We start from the raw sequence: 20,112 nt of genomic DNA on the forward strand, positions 1-20,112 counted from the left end.
AGAAAGAAATTGCGGTGAAAAAAGAAATTTAGTTTTATATATTATAAAGTGAAAATAAATTCTTCAATTCCATCGAGCAGAGTTGCTGAAGATTTTGCAGTTTTTAAGTCACAATTTTTTGGAGTATTATTTTTTTTTTTTTTTTTTTTTGAATTTCTTACGTTTCAATTGTGTCGTTTTTGTTTTTCAATTAAGAATCGTTGATAATAAAATTAAAACTACAATTTTGGAGGTACTTGAAGAATTTTTAACGTAGAAGTAAAATCAGTGATCAGAAAAGCAAAAAGAGAGAAGAGAAACAGAAAAATAAAATTAAAAAAAAAAAAAAAACACGGGAAGAACCTAAAATAAATAACCGAAAAAATTATTTTTTTGCAACTTTCTCTTTCACGTAGCTTTCTTTGTTTTTTTTTTGTTTTTTTTCGTACGAAAGTTAGAAGATGAAATTACCAAAGAGCAGAGATAAAGAGTTGAATGAAAACGAGAGGGACTCGGTTTCCCGTTTATTAAAAAGCGGAAAAGCCCGTCGTGTTCCTTTTTAATTCTTCTTCTTCTTCTTCTTCTTCTTTTTATTCATCCTGTAATTTTCCTGTTATTTATTACTTTTTCTTTGCCTTAATTTTACACTTAACAATTCTTTGCCGAGTTTTAATTCCCTAATTTACGAAATCCAGAAGCAATTGCCTAATTGTTGGTGCTGCTGCTGCTACTGCTGCTGCTGTTTATATACCGTTTTAACAAACACACGCCACCGGGTATACCATAAACAAATTACACCGAAGCTAACCGCAAATATTTTGCAGAGTTATGCAACATCACGAGGAAAACATTTGCTTATTATCTTAATTACAATTCTTCCGCAGTTATTATCTCGTTAATTATTATCAATCGTCAAATTATCGCCTCAGATAGAAAACTAGAATTCTATCGATATTTCAATTCTCAGGGAATTTCACGTCGTATCTGGAATATAATAATTTTCATCCTAGGTTCGTAAAAATTTAGCCATTTAGTGAGAAAAAAAAAAAAAAAAAAAATTCAACATTCAGGCAATGGTCATGAACCAAGTCCTGATTTCTTAAAAATTTTACTTGCTAGCGAATTCTTACAAACTCGCCTCACAATCAACTGTGATTTAGTCAAATATAGAATATTCTTGTTCGTATGACTATTGCATGTTTTTCATTTATTGTGTACATGAGAACAGACTGAATAAATAATGATTCTTGTCTGAAAAAGCTGGAATTCACAGGGAATTACGTTTTTACAAATAACTGGACACCCTGTTGACACTAATTTTCCACTTTTTATCACATCTGCTACTATTTGTCTCTATTTCAATGAAAAGTCACTAATTGCTACTAGTTTTCGTATAATAATACGAATAATGCAACTTTTTCGAAGATCTCAAGTCAATGATAAACGGAATCTGAATTTTTCTCATTCGTATATTTTTCTCATTATTCATCTTACGACTCCATGAACGAAAAACTTGAAATCAGAATTTCATTCGATGAATAAATTCGTTTTGCTTGAAGTAATCAAATGTGATAGTGATTTAAAACATTTCAAAATCATTTTTAAACCATATTTCTTCATCGATGGTGTTTGTTTTTTTCTTTTTTTCTTCACACCCTTCTTTTTCCTTCGGTTTGTCGGAAGTCAGGAATGGATCAGAGATGGTTTTCATCCAATAAACCGACTATTTTTTTTTTCTGAGTCTCGTTTGAGAAAATTTTAGTTTTTGATGTTTTAAGAGCCCACTCCAAAGGACAGCTCGAAAAAAAAAAAAAATTCAAGAGGTCGCTCCAAATTTTTTAAAATGTAAAAAATCGTCAAAAAATTAAATTACAAAAATTATATTTTCAGTATTTTGTTTGATTTTTAATTCATGTCGTGGTGTATTGTTATCGATTCTTTCTTACTGAATTGAAGAAAAAAAATGTATGAAATTTTAATGTGAATATTAAAAGGTCGCTCGAAAATATCTAAAGAAATGCACCAAAAAATTGAAAAAAAATTATCAGCGACCTTTCAAAATTCAAATTTTGAACTGAAACTTTCGGAAACTTATTTATTTTTTTTTTTTGTCTATAAAATTATACCGTAACGAGAAAAAAAAATCGATTTTCGACGATTTCTGACGTTTTAAAAAATGTGGAGCGACCTCTTAAAAATTTGTTTTGAACTGTCCTTTGGAGGAGGCTCTTAAAACATCAAAAACTAACATTTTGTCACACGGAACTCTAAAAAAAAAAAAAAAATAGTCAGTATTTTTGCGCCACCCTAGTATATGTACATAACTATATACATACGTATGTATATGTATAGAGGAGGCAAGTTTCGTACTTTCTCGCCCTTCTGTGTTTACAGAAATGAGGTAATTACAAACAAGACCGCCGTACGCGATAATAACGGAAGTAGGAACGTCGACGACGGCTGTATTATACGATTGTGTGAATGGGATAATTATTATACAGTCACTACTGTAGGTAATAATTCTAACTTTGAGTAGACTGTAACAATTTGTAAGGTGTCGTAAGATTGGATTGAACAGGTGAGGCAGAACTTTCGAATTGAAGTGAAATAAAATGATTGTGATACTTTTTCTTTCTTTCTTTCTTTCTTTCTTTTTCTTTTCATCATCATTTAGGGATGTGGTTAAGGGCTCGAGACAATATCCAATCACCCGACTTGACTTTTTTTTGCAATATCCCGAAACTGGGCTGAGGATGAGGTCAGGAATAAGTATGCGAGGCCGCAGTTTTGCTTTTTAAATTTTCCATAATCACGGAAAAATGTTAATTCGTTCCACTTTCCGACGCAACGCGGTGTGTCGGTAATTCAATGAGTAAGACAGAGAGAAAAAGAGGTGACGGGGTGAAGAGAAGGGAAGAAAAATTGAAAGAAGAAAACCTGGAGAAGGAAAAAGAGAAGAAGAAGAAGAAGAAGAAGAAGAAGAAGAAGAAGAGACTCGCTGGTACCATCGACTTGGTACTTGCGGATGAGAGAAAAGGACAGGGTGAAAGAGAGGGACTAAAGATGAGGCGGGAAGTCACCCCTCGCACCGTTTCTCCTCCTCCTCCTCCTCCTCCTCCTCCTCCTCGTCCTCTTCGTCGTCATCCCCGTTGCTGAAGGAACGACGGGAGGGAGGAAGGGAGGTAAATTGAATTAATGCGCGAAAGAAAACCATTAAGGTTAAGATATGGCTCAAAAGAGGCATTCCGTGAAACGTGCGGAGGCAGAAAAGCCAGCCAGCTTCAGAGTGAATTCGCACGCCTGCACCCTTCGCCTGCCTTTTTCACCCTCATTCAACCGGTCGTTACAACTTGCAGAGAGGCGTGTGTGTACGTGCGCATGAGTTTTATTTTTTTACAAGTTTTTACCTATATCCTTGGTGGTAGGTACCTACAGAGAAACGTCTTCTTTTCAATTTCTACACTCGCTTTTTATCGTCCCTTCGCTAACCTTCCGTTCGCTATACGTGAAGCTAAATATATGTATACAGTCGATGGTCCCGGAACCAATTTTACCTTGAATAAAAAATACAAATAGAAGAATACGAAAAAGAAAAAGGTAAATAAGCGAATAAACAACGGTGGGGAAAATCGTCCAGGGGGAGAGGAAATAAATTAGCGAGGTGTGAGGAAATTGAGGGAAAATATTCATTTTACTCAACGAGGATTGGAGTTCGGGTAAAGAAAGCTTTCGGAGAGTTTAGAATTACGTTGTAAGAAAATATATTTCGGATCACCTTCGGCGTTTTTTGGTTAACTCATATTTTTTTGAGTAGCAGTTAAAACTTGTTAAAGAGTCAATGTATCTAAATTTTTAACATCCGAAAATAAAGTGACGATAGATGAATTGTTAGAAATCTTGATTTTCGAAAGCGTCACCGATTAGAATGACTATATACCGACGTCAGTCACTGACTCTTTCGAATATCGAGATTTCTAACAATTCATCTTTCGTTATTTTATTTTCGCATCTTTGAAATCTCTATACATCAGCCATTCGAAATAAACTTGTAAGTTTTGAGTTCCACTCATTTTTTTCCCCCTCAATTTCTCTCGATTTTTAAGGTGCTATAAGCATTTTGGCGACACTTGTTACCGATCTTTCAGGCCTGCCGGTAATTTTTTACCGACATTACACGCATACATTACCGGCATGCGCGTAATGTCGGTAACAAATGTCACCAAAATGAGATTTCGGTGTACTTCGTAATCGAAAACCAGATCAGCTGCCATTTCGTCATTTCACCATCAAATCTCATGGAACTGGACTCAAAATGTGTGTTTCATCACCGCCGAGTGGCATCATACCGGATAGTTCGATCCATTCCGTGCAACTATGAAAATTTGGTCAATTTCTGTGGGTGGTAACGAATCTGTAAAATTTTTTTCCAAATTTTGAAAAAGTAAAAAGACGCTCCACTTTTTGCCAAAAGAAGGCATTAACTGCCCAAGTTTCACTCTGATCGCTTGAGCGGTATTGGAGTTTTGCATCCCCGCGTTTTCGAGGTGTACAACGTGTCTTTATAAAAGCATCTTAAGATCTACGGTACAAATCAAACGCTGCATAGCGACTGATCAAGGTAATAGAAAAAACGATATTGCAGATATTCGGTAAACGAAAGAGAAAATATTAAAAGTAAAATTTCCAAAATTACAGCTTTTCCACTTTCTTTATTTTGCCTCGTCTTTTCATCAATAAAAACTGCCGTATTATATTGTTATTGGCAATGATTTTGGCGGGAGGAAACGGATCTCGTAATCCATACTCCGTCTAACCGGGGATTCCCGACTTCCGGGTCATCGCTCCGAGTTTCGCGATCACGATGTAAGTACGCGTGCCGGTGCAGCTCGGGTGGCTATGGAAACGGAAATATATGTGCGCAGCCACATCCACAATGCTAATCCAATTTCCCCTATACAGCCACCCTTACGGTTTACGAGATGATCAGACGCCCCCGCAGAGTGTAAAACAGACTTTAGTGCCGCACTAGAAGCTCACCGAACTATTCGCGCAACATTTGGAAGGTTTTTCATTTTGTCTTTATTGAGAGAAAATTTCGATTATTTGGGGCAGGGCAGAAAATCCGAATTTAACAGATCCGAAAATCCAAAATTCCGAACTTTTTGCTGGCGAAATTGCGAGAATGAGAAAATTCGAAAGAGTGAAAGATTGAAATTTCGAATGATCGAAGATTTTTAGATTTGTGAATTTGTAGAGTAATGAAATTTCAACAATTTGATCTTTCTTTGTTTTCGATTTTCGATCGATTCTTTTACGTTCGAAATCGTGGCTATCCAGATTTTTTTCACCAACTCATTGAGTAAACTACGTCGTGTGATTATATTTTAACTTTCAGAAATTTGCTCTATCGAAAGTTTATTTTTCAAAATTCTTCTCTATCGGAACTTAACTTTTCGGAATCCTGCATTTCGGAACTTACCATTCTAAACTTTGTTGTTTCTTCAAAGTTCGATTTGCTTACAACAATTTTTTCCAGTAAATAATACGGAATTAGGCGCTTTCGGAGATTTTTAAATTTGAAACTTTTACCTCGTCCCGATCTCTTTTCATTCTTTTTTCTTTCCTACCGATATTATACTCCGGGAAGTTGATTACACACTTTTTCAAATTATGTATAACAGCCAATTCGTGTTAAAAGAGCTTTTATTCCGTTTTGATTCACGTTTTTTTTTTTTTTTTTCTTGTTTACGTTTCAAAAAAGGAGAAAAATAAAATTCCGACACACGATAGTAATTGATATTGAAATTTCAGTTACCGTTTCGTACATTAGGAGATACTGTCGCTGCTGGGAAATTAAGCGTCCAGCCTGCAACTAGCTAATGAAAACATTGTTTCATGCACCGGGTGCAAACGCATCGCGTTTTGCAATCACATATATATTATATATGTGTGTGTGTGTGTGTGTGTACCGTACGTACCAACCTTCCAAGTCAATGCTCGAATTCAATTAAATTCAATTTATCGAAACCCAATGCGTCTGCAGGTAATTATATCGATTTCTATACGTAACACGTTGTTGGTAGAGCGAGGGGTTCGAAATCTTACGATTTGCAGGAAGAGATTGAAGATGGGAAAATTAAAAGAATTTCCGTTTCTCGACACTTTGAGATGTGCACTAGGGTGGTCGTTAAATATATAACTTGTTTTGAAATTTCAATGTTTTTTGGATGGTCGTTGATCGGCTCAAAATCTAGAAAAAAATGTCTCCAATTTTTTTAGATTCTTATTTCAAGTCTGTGATTTATTCAGATCAGGAAATAGATAAAAACTTCAATTCCGAGATTGAAATCAAAAAGCTTAGAGAAAAAAGTAAATATTGATATCCCATGTGTTTTGCTCAAAACTCACGTTTCAGATCACAAAATCGATGTGAAATTTTGCAGACTCAAAAAACTGTCGATTTCGAAACGAATTTATTGATTTTATTCAAATTTCACCAATGATTAAAATAATTTCGAGACCTTTTTGGACCTCAAAAATGATCAAAATCGAAGAAAATTAGGTACACGGTTTGCTAATTCGACGTGGAATGCCCCATATGCAACCACGTATAGGCCTATAATTAGGAAAAGGGACGCGAGGCGCACCGCGACTGGAATTTTGTCAAAAAACATCAAAGGGCTGAGGGCGACTCGTCCGTCGCGTCAGTTCGGCTCCAGCTAGCGAATTCTCTCCTTTCCCTCTGACCCTTGGGCGCAGGAAACATGGCCGATACGTTCATTTGGTGAGGGAAAAAAGGGGCTTAATCTGCCGGTAGAGAATCCCTCCGGGGAACCGGAAGAACTCAATGCTAACGAGCTGTGGAAACGGGACTTGGTATTGGCACAGGCGGGAAATAAACATCGGACTTCCGGTTGCGGTCGGTAGGCATTCACGTTTCCTGGAATTCAGATGCCTTTGATATCTGGATCAGATTCTGCTCTACCTTTGTCGGCGAGGCTCTTACGATACGGAACTTTTTATCATAACATCGTAGACGTTGTTAAAGGCTTCATGAATTCGATTGAAACATTAGTTTGGAACTTGTTTGAACAGATTTTTGGGTCAAGGTTGCTTGTCAAATTCAGGGAAACAAGATATTCGTAGCGTTGATATTCATAGCGTTGGTGTATTACAGATCGAGAGGTGTTGCGTTTGTATTTTTAGTGCTGAGATACACTTGGTGATTATTTTTGAAGAAGTGACACTAGTGGGTTATCAGTAGATTGATTTAAGTCTGATAACAATCGGCACGATTACACTTTGGTCTAATTTGATTGTTTAGTGCGTGAAAATGTTAACTTCTTTTTTTCTTCTTATCAATTGGGCTATTACTGAACACGGTTCTGATAACACGAATCGCGCACATGTATAAAATCAAGATTGCCAACATCGAAATACAGACAAATACTACGGTGAGAAACGCGATTATGTCCATGTCCTGACGTTGGTACCACGGGTTGTCAGCAGTTGCCGAATGTAGGTGCGGAACACCTTTGTGACGTATCACGTGCTCTGTCCACCAAATCGCGTTCTGAAGTGAATTTTGCGGCTTATCTTTCAGCAGTGAACCCAAATTCAGCATCCTCTGTTTGTAACTGTAACAGAAACATGGGAATACAGTCTTCCTCAATGTCCTAACAATATTATTTAAGAGTTGAGACATGATTTGACGTCAAGAGTCTTACTTATTGTCAAGTGTGACGGTGCGTATTGCTTCGAGTAGGTTATCCACATTTATATCAAAGATGTCCAGTTTCTGGGCAACACCCAGAGACACCATTTTATTAACGTTCATGTCTTGGTCACCCATCACGGGTATTCCAATCAGAGGCACGCCGTGCGATACGGCTTCTTCCGTACTCTGGAGTCCGCCTTGGTAGATGAAGAGCTTGATGTTGGGATGAGCTGGGTAAACGTGATTGAGAATTAAATCATTATGTAATCCATCATTCTTACACTGCGCGAATTGCAGAAGGCGTTCATTCGGCCGATCCGCAATGGATTTCAGTACCCAGAATTGACTGTTGTGGCGCCCACTTGAGGATGATCACGTTGTCCGGTTTGCCTTCGAGCTGGTCGTCCTCAAACTTCCATATCACCTTGTAAGGAAGCTTCGAAAACGCGGTTATAAAAGCGTTTCGTTCTTTCTCCGACAGCATTCTGCTCTTGACGTTTGATCCGAGACTCATGTAAATGAAACCCTGAGTAGCTTCGTCCAGAGTCTTCTGAAGATCCTGCAATGGAAAATGGAAATACCGTATCGTTAATGAGAATCGTTGCTTGAATCACATTTTTATCCAAAATATTGCACGATACCTTGGGCAGAGGCTTGATTTTATCAGACACATGAAATCCACCGATTTCAATAACGTTCGGAACATTTGGTCTGACGAAAGAAATCGGCCCTTGCTGATTGACGAATATCAAACTGATATTTTTCTCTAAATCGTGAAGATCCGAAACCTCGATTCCAAGATATTCTTCCGCGATCTCTTTTTGTTTCGGTAGAGAGACAGTCCTATAATGGTAAATGTTTCTCCAGGTCTGGTAAAAGTTTTCCAACCGTTGCCACGGTATCCATGAATCTCGCAATTTGACATCCATTTCCCATGTCGATGGATGAGAAGGTAGAATAGGATTACCTATTCCGTATTGCACTGTCAGCTGCAGACTCGCACTTGCAATACCTGACCAGCGATAATTGAAGAGTTATTGAAAGCTGTTAGCTACATCGAAACGCAGTCCAGCTACCAAATCGCTTGAAAAGTTTTCAGATGAGAAACTGGATTACTCACCAATTATCGGAGCGTCAAATCGTTCAGCCAGAGCCATGAAGCCAGGTGTAAAGAAAATTTCCATCAGTATGAGGTCAAACTTTTCTCCACTGTTGGGTTCGTACACTTTCTTAAACTCCGGATGATTAAATATCCGAACCATTTCTGCCCATACAAATGGTTCATAGATTTTCAACTGCATATTCCAATTGATATGACCGCGAAAATTAATGATATTTACAAAGTCGTTTGTTTTATCCTCATATAAAAAACTGATATCAATTTCTTTGTAGTTTTTTATGCTTTTATCATTGACCGGGTCTGTCGTCACGATTACTAGTTCATGACCTCGTTTATTCAGCTCTAAACACAGCGTCCGGAATACAACTTGATGACTTATTGAAGGGGCAGGAAAAATGCCCAAGATTCTTGCTCCATCACCGCAGTTTAACCAACCCCCAATTAACGCCAATACGACGATAGTAAGCCACCGTGACATGGTCCTTGTGCAGATGGAGTCACGCACTCTACTGACTTATATTTCACCTATCAGCTCTGACGTCATGCGCGCCAGCAGCTCGTAACCATTGACTTGTAACGATCGAACGTACAATATTACAACTTTACGTAACCGATAAAGAGAGCCGTTTATTAACACTCGAGTTCGTATCTAATGTTTCAATCTTGGAGCCTCCAGACGAGTAGAAGGAAAAAAGACGTTAGACAGTTTTTATTACCGACGAATTAGAGATCAGATTGTGCATCAGAGTGAGAAAATCGTGATACTCGTTCGCCTGATATGATTTATATTTTGATAAACAGAAATACCTGACGTTTTCTGGGTTATAACTTAAATGGAATAGTAATTAATTTATTTATAATTAATTTCAAAGTGGTAATTGTAAAGAAAATTAAATCACTTGGGAGATTTTTGTATAAAGAAAAAATGTCACGTTTATAGAAGAGATCCGTATACGATGCCCATTCAACAGCATTACAGATCCAGTCTCCCATTCGTGCTATAATTCCTTCTATCAATAACCTTGATCCCCACTACGAGTGATTGGAACACGAATAAGTGGTGGGGCAACCGTGGATCTCAGCGATATCTCGAGTAGTAGAGAACGTATGAGACTTCAATCGATTGATGAACCGTAAATTTCGTGTAAAAGGATGAATATAACGTAGCTTACAGCACTTTTGGAATCAAAAAGAATATTTGAAAAAAAGTTTCATCAAAATTCGGCAAATAAATTTTCAATCAAACCCGTTCAAGCGTACATATACAAAGAACTTTCGTTCTTGAAGGTAGCGAATTGCTTATACAGAAAGCTGATATCTATCTTATTGCAATTCTTCGGAGTCATCATATGATTACTTTTCGAGAGTCTTCGAAATACGCCAAATATTCTCACATCATGTCCGTGGAGTAAAGAACTCACAAAGTTACGCCTTGGACGACGAAAGTGACGGACTGAGTTGTGTTTTTTCCGACGGTCCGGTTTGTGGTCAACATCGTGATTAATGACAGTGACTTGCGGTAGATTATATTCCACAAATATTTAAGCGAAGGCTAACACTACCGATATAATTATCATCCGAATAGTCATATTGCAAAATCCAAGACTCATGACTGGTCTGTCAAACATACGTGAAAATAGAAGCGACAGGTTTGCATTTCTTGTTTCAGTGTCTTAGGTAACAATTTCGGTCCACATACTGGATACGTGGATAGAAGTGATGCTCTGCATAAAAGTATAGTAAGTCTAAGCAAACTAATAAGAAAGGGATAATGTCAGATGACTTTTGCTGAGTGAACGCACAGTTGTTAGTCTGGAGCAATAACTATAATAAAATTAATCACTAGTTTACTCTGGTGAATTAGGTGGTCGTTTGTCCAATTAAAAAAGCTTGTGATCACAACGATTTTGATTTTTCTCGTGTTTATTTTTACCTGGTTCATTGAATCGAATGTGTTATGAGAATTAGAGTTAACTTTTGAAGGATGGGACAAGGATACCAGGATCAATTTCGACCAAGAAATGGGTGTTTACAAGTTTATTTGTCAAAAGTCATTGGTACAGTAAAGTAGAATGGAAACATCAGGAGAAGCCATGAAATTATTCGATATTATCACGGGTAGATTTAATTATTCGCATCGCGGCTTGGCGCCAAATTTGAGAGACATATTAGTATTTCAGTCGTGCCATTCTAACTTTAACCCATATTTCAAGAGCCTGTTGCGATATAACATGTCTTGAGACCAACTGAACAACGTCTGTGGTGTACGGTGAGAAAAAAGTTAACTTCGTTTCTTCTTTTTATCAACCGAAAGAAAACCGAACGTTCTAATACTGTAAATTGCACACTTGTAAACCATGAGATTGGTCAGCAACAAAGTGCAAACAAACGTGGCGGAGAGAAACGCGATTATGTCCATATCCTGACGTTGGTACCACGGCTCCTCAGCGGTTACCGAATGCAGGTGCAGAGCTCCCCTGTGACGTATCACGTGCTCCGTCCACCAAATCGCGTTCTGAAGTGAATCTTGCGGCTTATCTTTCAGCAGTGAACCCAAATTTAGCATCCTCTGTTTGTAACTGCAACAGAAATATGCGAATACACTCTTCCTCAATGTCCTAACAATATTATTTAAGAGTTGAGACATGATTTGACGTCAAGGATCTTACTTATTGTCAAGTGTGACGGTGCGTATTGCTTCGAGTAGGTCATCCACATTTATATCGAAGATGTCCAGTTTCTGGGCAACACCCAAAGACACCATTTTATTAACGTTCATGTCTTGGTCACCCATCACGGGTATTCCAATCAGAGGCACGCCGTGCGATACGGCTTCTTCCGTACTCTGGAGTCCGCCTTGGTAGATGAAGAGCTTGATGTTGGGATGAGCTAGGCAAACGTGATTGAGAATTAAATCATTATGTAATCCATCATTATTACACTGCGACAATTGCAGAAGGCGTTCATTCGGCCGATCCGCAATGGATTTCAGTACCCAGAATTGCCTGTTGTGGCGCCCACTTGAGGATAATCACGTTGTCCGGTTTGCCTTCGAGTTGGTCGTCCTCAAACTTCCATATCACCTTGTGAGGAAGCTTCGAAAACGCGGTTATAAAAGCGTTTCGTTCTTTTTCCGATAGCATTCTGCTCTTGACGTTTGATCCGAGACTCATGTAAATGAAACCCTGAGTAGCTTCGTCCAGAGTCTTCTGAAGATCCTGCAATGGAAAATGGAAATACCGTATCTTTAATAAGAATCGTTGCTTGAATCACATTTTTATCCAAAATATTGCACGATACCTTGGGCAGAGGCTTGATTTTATCAGACACATGAAATCCACCGATTTCAATAACGTTCGGAACATTTGGTCTGACGAAAGAAATCGGCCCTTGCTGATTGACGAATATCAAACTGATATTTTTCTCTAAATCGTGAAGATCCGAAACCTCGATTCCAAGATATTCTTCCACGATCTCTTTTTGTTTCGGTAGAGAGACAGTCCTATAATGGTAAATGTTTTTCCAGGTCTGGTAAAAGTTTTCCAACCGTTGCCACGGTATCCATGAATCTCGCAATTTGACATCCATTTCCCATGTCGATGGATGAGAAGGTAGAATAGGATTACCTATTCCGTATTGCACTGTCAGCTGCAGACTCGCACTTGCAATACCTGACCAGCGATAATTGAAGAGTTATTGAAAGCTGTTAGCTACATCGAAACGCAGTCCAGCTACCAAATCGCTTGAAAAGTTTTTAGATGAGAAACCGGATTACTCACCAATTATCGGAGCGTCAAATCGTTCAGCCAGAGCCATGAAGCCAGGTGTGAAGAAAATTTCCATCAGTATGAGATCGAACTTTTCCCCACTGTTGGGTTCGTACACGTCCTTAAACTCCGGATGATTGAATACCCGAACCATTTGTGTCCACATCATTGGCTCATAAAATCTCAGCTGCATGTACCAATTCATGTGACCGCGATGGCTTATAATGTTTCCAACGTCAGCTCTCATTTGCTCATATAAATAACTGATATCAATTTCTTTGTAGTTTTTTATGCTTTTATCATTGACCGGGTCTGTCGTCACAATTACTAGTTCATGACCTCGTTTATTGAGCTCTAAACACAGCGTCCGGAATACGACTTGATGACTTATTGAGGGGGTCGGAAAAATGCCCAAGATTCTTGCTCCATCACCGTAGTTCAACCAAGTCACGATTAACGCCAGTACGGCGATATTAACACACCGCGACATGCCTCTTGCTCAAATGTGATCACGCACTGTACTGACTTGTATTTCATCTAACATCCACCTCTGATGTTATGCACGCCAGCAGCTAGTAAGCACTGACTGGTTATTACCGAATACGCATCACTATGACTTCGCGCAATGAAGTATGTCGCGAATATTATAACCACAATTCGTATAGATCAAACGTTTAAATCTTGAAGTCTCCAGACGAGCGCAATGAGATAAGACGTTGGACTGCATTTTCCACGGACAAACGAGTGATAAGATTGTGGGTCAGCGTAAAAGAAACGTATCACTCGTTTGTCTCAGATTACTTATATTACGATTAGGGAGTTAGTGATTCATAAAACACGACGTGAAGTAGTGCACATCGATCCTGAGAATCGTACGATTTAAGGGGTTATATACATTTGTAGCGGGCGAAGCGACGTGATTTTCTTGATTTTTTTTGACAGGATAATGAATTTTTATCGTAAAACTGTCAACAACATTGATTAGTACATGTTTTAATGTACTTGTACAATTTTTTTTCATTGAAAAATATTTCAAAATGGCGGAACTACAGCTATATTTCAGGAGTGCCTTTTTTTGAGGATCAGTTACTGTGGACATCATAACTCAAAAACGGTTAATCTGAAATGATAATGGGAAAAGATTTTTATCAGTATATTGTCATTGGCTTGGGCCTGAAGGAAGGATTTGTAAAGATTCAGATTTTTAAAAAAATGGCAACGATTCAACAAAAAGTTCATTCTTTGAGGTGCTAAATTTTCGGTTTTTATTGCTATAAAATTTTTTTTTTCAACAAGATTCAAAATCCTTCGTTCAGGCCCAAGTCAATGCAATATAATGTTAAAATCTTCTCACATTCTGATTTCAGATGAACCGTTTTTGAGTTATGATGTCCACCGCAACTGATGCTCAAAAAAGGCACTCCTGGAATATAGCTGTGCTTCCGTCATTTTGAAATATTTTTCATTGAAAAAAATTGTACAAGTACATGAAAACAGGTACTAATCAATGCTGTAGCCACGAGCACTTATTGTTTACGCAGAACAATAACAAGATTATCAACTTATTCAATATTCTGATGAATTCAATGGTCAGTTGTTAAATTACTGATCGATGCAAAAATCGTTACGATCACAATGATGTTGATTTTTCTCATGTGTATTTTAAGCTGATTTACTGCATTAAAGTCTTATCCTAATTGGGGGTAACTTTTGAAGGACTGGATCAACCTCGATCACAAAATGGGTATTGCAAGTTTATTTGTCAAAAGTCATCGTACAGCAAAGTAAAATAGAAGCATCAGGAGAAGCCATGAAATTGTTAGATATTATCACGGGTAGATTTGATTATTTGCATCGTGGCTGGGCGCCAAATTTGAGAGACATATTAGTAATTCAGTCGTGCCATTCCAACTTTAACCCATATTTCAAGAGCCTACAACATCAAAAAAAAATACTGTAGCGATACATTTCTTGAGACCAACTGAACAACGTCTGTGGTGTACGGTGTGAAAAAAGTTAACTTCGTTTCTTCTTTTTATCAACCGAGCGAAAACCGAACGCTCTAATACTGTAAATTGCACACTTGTAAAAGATGAGATTAGTCAGTAACAAAGTGAAAACGAACGCAGCGGAGAGAAACGCGATTATGTCCATATCCTGACGTTGGTACCACGGCTCCTCAGCGGTTGCCGAATGCAGGTGCAGAGCTCCCCTGTGACGTATCACGTGCTCCGTCCACCAAATCGCGTTCTGAAGTGAATTTTGCGGCTTATCTTTCAGCAGTGAACCCAAATTTAGCATCCTCTGTTTGTAACTGCAACAGAAACATGGGAATACACTCTTCCTCAATGTCCTAACAATATTATTCAAGAGTTGAGACATGATTTGACGTCAAGAGTCTTACTTATTGTCAAGTGTGACGGTGCGTATTGCTTCGAGTAGGTTATCCACATTTATATCGAAGATGTCCAGTTTCTGGGCGACACCCAGAGACACCATTTTATTGACGTTCGTATCTTGGTCACCCATCACGGGTATTCCAATCAGAGGCACGCCGTGCGATACGGCTTCTTCCGTACTCTGGAGTCCGCCTTGGTAGATGAAGAGCTTGATGTTGGGATGAGCTGGGTAAACGTGATTGAGAATTAAATCATTATGTAATCCATCATTCTTACACTGCGCGAATTGCAGAAGGCGTTCATTCGGCCGATCCGCAATGGATTTCAGTACCCAGAATTGCCTGTTGTGGCGCCCACTTGAGGATAATCACGTTGTCCGGTTTGCCTTCGAGCTGGTCGTCCTCAAACTTCCATATCACCTTGTGAGGAAGCTTCGAAAACGCGGTTATAAAAGCGTTTCGTGCTTTCTCCGACAACATGTTGCTCTTGACGTTTGATCCGAGACTCATGTAAATGAAACCCTGGGTAGCTTCGTCCAGAGTCTTCTGAAGATTCTGCAATGGAAAATGGAAATACCGTATCGTTACTGAAAATCGTTGCTTGAATCACATTTTTATCCAAAATATTGCACGATACCTTGGGCAGAGGCTTGATTTTATCAGACACATGAAATCCACCGATTTCAATAACGTTCGGAACATTTGGTCTGACGAAAGAAATCGGCCCTTGCTGATTGACGAATATCAAACTGATGTTTTTCTCTAAATCGTGAAGATCCGAAACTTTGATTCCAAGATATTTTTCCGCGATCTCTTTTTGTTTCGGTAGAGAGACAGTCCTATAATGATAAATAAGTCTCCAACTCTGGTAGAAGTTTTCCAACCGTTCCCACGGTATCCATGAATCCCGTGATTTGATCTCCATTTCCCAAATCGATGGATGAGAAGGTAGAATAGGATTGCCGATCCCGTATTGCACATTCAGCTGCAGACTCGCACTTGCAATACCTGACCAGCGATAATTGAAGAGTTATTGAAAGCTGTTAGACATATCGAAACGCAGTCGAAATACCGAATCGCTTGAGAAGTTTTCAGATGAGAAACTGGATTACTCACCAATTATCGGAGCGTCAAATCGTTCAGCCAGAGCCATGAAGCCAGGTGTGAAGAAAATTTCCATCAGTATGAGATCGAACTTTTCCCCACTGTTGGGTTCGTACACGTCCTTAAACTCCGGATGATTGAATACCCGAACCATTTGTGTCCACATCATTGGCTCATAAAATCTCAGCTGCATGTACCAATTCATGTGACCGCGATGGCTTATAATGTTTCCAACGTCAGCTCTCATATGCTCATATAAATAACTGATATCAATTTCTTTGTAGTTTTTTATGCTTTTATCATTGACCGGGTCTGTCGTCACAATTACTAGTTCATGACCTCGTTTATTGAGCTCCAAAGTCAGCGTCCGGAATACGACTTGATGACTTATTGAGGGGGTCGGAAAAATGCCCAAGATTCTTGCTCCATCACCGTAGTTCAACCAAGTCACGATTAACGCCAGTACGGCGATATTAACACACCGCGACATGCTTCTTGCTCAAACGTAATCACGCACTGTACTGACTTGTATTTCATCTAACATCCAACTCTGATGTCATGCACGCCAGCAGCTAGTAAGCACTGACTAGCCACTACCGAATACGCATCACTATAACTCAGCGCAACTAAGTATGAGGCGTTCATTATCACCGCAATTCGTATAGATCTAATGTTTAAATCTTGAAGCTGCCAGACGAGTGGAATGAAATATGACGTTAGACAGCATTTTTCACCGACAAACGAGTGATAAGATTGTAGATCAGCGTAGGATAAACGTATCACTCGTTTTTCTCAGTTTACTTACATTACTATTAGGGAGTTAGTGATTTACGAAACACGACGTGAGGTAGTGCACATCGATCCTGAGGATCGTACGATTTAAGAGGTCATACACACTTGTAGCGGGCGAAGCGACGTGATTTTCTTGATTTTTTTTTGACGGGATAATAGATGTTTATTGTAAAACTGTGAACAACATTGATTAGTACATGTTTTTATGTACTTGTACAATTTTTTTTCATTGAAAAATATTTCAAACTGCCGGAAGCACAGCTATATTCCAGGAGCGCCTTTTTTAAAGCATCAGTTGCGGTGGACATTATAACTCAAAAACGCTTTGTCTGAAATGATAATGGGAAAATATCTCACCAGTATATTGCATTCGCTCGAGCCTGAACGAAGGATTTGTAAAAATTTTGATTTTTCTAAAAAATGGCAACAATTTTAACAAAAAGTTCATTTTTTGAGGTGCTAAATTTTCGGTTTTTTTTGCTGCGAAAATTTTTTTTTTAACAAGATTCAAAATCCTTGGTTTTGGCCCAAGCCAATGCAATATAATGTCAAAATCTTCTCACATTCTGATTTCAGATGAACCGTTTTTGAGTTATGATGTCCCGCGCAACTGATGCTCAAAAAAGGCACTCTTGGAATATAGCTGTGATTTTGCCATTTTGAAATATTTTTCATTGAAAAAAATTGTACGAGTACGTGAAAAAATGTACTAATCAATGCAGTAGCCACGAGCACTTATTGTTTACGCGGAACAATAACAAGATTATCCATTTATTCAATATTCTGGTGAGTTGAATAGTCAGTTGTTAAATTACTGAACGATGCAAAAATCGTTACGATCACAACGATGTCGATTTTTTTCATGTGTATTTTGAGCTGATTCATTGCATTAAAGCCTTATCCTAATTGGAGGTAACTTTTGAAGGACTGGATCAACCTTGACTACAAAATGGGTATCGCAAGTTTATTTGTCAAAAGTCATCGTACAGCAAAGTAAAATGAAAATATCAAGAGAAGTTATAAAATCGATGTTAGTATCACGGGTGTTTGATCATCTGCAACGCGGCTTGGCGCAAAATTCGAGAGTCATGTTAGTATTTCAGTCCCACCATTCCAAATTGGACTCATATTTCAAGAGCTTAGAACATCAAAAAAATACTATTGCGATACAACATATCTTGAAACCAATGGGCCAACGTCTGTGAGGTGAGAAAACTTTAATTTCGTTTCTTCGTTTTATCTACCGAACGAAAACCAAACGCTCTAATACCGTAAACTGCGCATTTGTATAAGATAAGATTAGTCAGGATCAAAGTGAAAATAAACGCAGCAGAAAGAAACGCAATTATGTCCATATCCTGACGTTGGTACCACGGCTCCTCTGCGGTAGTCGAATGTAGGTGTGGAGCACCTCTGTGTCGTATCACATGTTCTGTCCACCAAATCGCATTTTTAAGCGAATCTTGCGGCTTGTCCTTAAGCAGCGATCGCAAATTCATCATCTTCTCTCTGTAGCTGAAACATGGATATAGATAAGCACGATGCATCATTTATCACTTGATACCAGCATTCGTAGGAAAATGTGATACCAACGAATTGAAAATCAAACTTCTCACCTCGCATCACGAGTAACGGTATTTATCGCATCCAGTAGATCATCCGAGGTGATAGTTTTGATTTCCAGCTTCTTGGCTACGCCAAGAGACACCATTTTATTCACGTTCACATCTTGGTCCCCCATTACCGGAAACCCGACCAGAGGCACGCCGTGCGATACGGCTTCTTCCGTACTCTGGAGTCCGCCTTGGTAGATGAAGAGCTTGATGTTGGGATGAGCTGGGTAAACGTGATTGAGAATTAAATCATTATGTAATCCATCATTCTTACACTGCGCGAATTGCAGAAGGCGTTCATTCGGCCGATCCGCAATGGATTTCAGTACCCAGAATTGCCTGTTGTGGCGCCCACTTGAGGATAATCACGTTGTCCGGTTTGCCTTCGAGCTGGTCGTCCTCAAACTTCCATATCACCTTGTAAGGAAGCTTTGAAAACGCGGTTATAAAAGCGTCTCGTACGTTCTTCGACAACGTATTGCTCTTGATGTTCGATCCGAGACTCATGTAAACGAAACCCTGAGTAGCTTCGTCTAAAGTTTTCTGAAGATCCTGTAAGAGAGATTGAAAAATCGTATCACATATGAAAGAAGTATTCGATTGAACCAGATTATAATACCATTGCATGAAATGAACGTTACCTTAGGCAAAGGCTTGCTTTTATCGGACATGTGAAAGCCGCCGATTTCAATGACCTTTGGAACACTTGGCCTGACGAAAGAAATCGGCTTCTGTTGATTAACGAAAATCAAACTTATGTTCTTCTCCATTTCGTGGAGATCTTGAATCTCAATGCCGAGAAACTTTTCAGCAAGTTCTTTGTGTTTCGGTAAAACGACAGTCCTGTAATAATGAATCACCCTCCAGCTTTGAATGAAGTTTTCCAACCGCTGCCATGGTATCCATGAATTATCCCCCTTCACGTTCATTTCCCAAACCGATGGGTGAGACGGTAATATGGGCTCGCCTATTCCGTATTGCACACCTAACTGCAGATTCGCACTTGCGATACCTTGAATTGATGGAAAAAGTTTATTTTTCAACAAACAAAGTAATCCATAAAAAGTTCACCGCTAATATTTCAGATAAAAATACATCACTCACCAATTAACGGAGCCTTGAAACGTTCGGCTAAGGCCATGAAAGCAGGTGAAAAGAATATCTCAATCAGTACCAAATCAAACTTTTCACCACTGCCTGGTTCATATAATTTCCTGAACTCTGGAAAACTGAATATCTGAGCAGCCTGCGATGTCATCAATGGTTCAAGCATCGACAACCTTGTAAGCCAGTCAAATTTTCCTCTAAAATCAACAATACTACCCATATTGTTTTTCTGCTTGTAGAGAAAGCTGATATCAATTTCTCGGTAATTTTTCAGAGTCGAGTCTTTAACCGGGTCTGTCGTTACCACAACGAGTTCATGACCTCGTTTATTCAATTCCAAAGTCAGCTTCCGAAATACCGATTGATGGCTTATCGATGGTGCTGGGAATATGCTCAATATTCTTGCACTATCACCGTAGTCCAATCCACACCCAAATAGCATAAAAAACGTAAAAAAAGTCCATCCTGACATGTTTCTACTCATCTTCAACATATCCACACTCAGTACTGCGTTT

General features: G+C 38.7%; 2 protein-coding genes across 2 annotated transcripts; both read right to left on the reverse strand.

Moving 5' to 3' along the window:
• Window positions 1-7,184: 7,184 nt before the first annotated feature.
• On the reverse strand, window positions 7,185-16,651 carry LOC124414214. The gene is made up of 15 exons (XM_046895190.1): window positions 16,098-16,651; window positions 15,619-15,989; window positions 15,314-15,536; window positions 14,988-15,207; window positions 14,605-14,897; window positions 12,596-13,081; window positions 12,117-12,487; window positions 11,812-12,034; window positions 11,486-11,705; window positions 11,103-11,395; window positions 8,817-9,329; window positions 8,338-8,708; window positions 8,033-8,255; window positions 7,707-7,926; window positions 7,185-7,616 (listed from the first exon to the last, which is right to left on the reverse strand). Exons 1-15 carry the CDS (start codon window positions 16,573-16,575, stop codon window positions 7,316-7,318), a joined length of 4,806 nt encoding a protein of 1,601 aa, XP_046751146.1. The 5' UTR covers window positions 16,576-16,651; the 3' UTR covers window positions 7,185-7,315.
• Window positions 16,652-18,079: 1,428 nt separating this feature from the next.
• On the reverse strand, window positions 18,080-20,112 carry LOC124413940 (UDP-glucosyltransferase 2-like). Its single transcript, XM_046894753.1, has 5 exons — window positions 19,595-20,112; window positions 19,132-19,502; window positions 18,820-19,042; window positions 18,494-18,713; window positions 18,080-18,392 (listed from the first exon to the last, which is right to left on the reverse strand). The coding sequence occupies exons 1-5, from the start codon at window positions 20,088-20,090 to the stop codon at window positions 18,095-18,097; spliced, it is 1,608 nt and encodes a 535-aa protein (XP_046750709.1). The 5' UTR covers window positions 20,091-20,112; the 3' UTR covers window positions 18,080-18,094.

This window comes from Diprion similis, chromosome 13, assembly GCF_021155765.1.
Source record: "Diprion similis isolate iyDipSimi1 chromosome 13, iyDipSimi1.1, whole genome shotgun sequence".
Taxonomy (NCBI): Eukaryota; Metazoa; Arthropoda; class Insecta; order Hymenoptera; family Diprionidae; genus Diprion; species Diprion similis.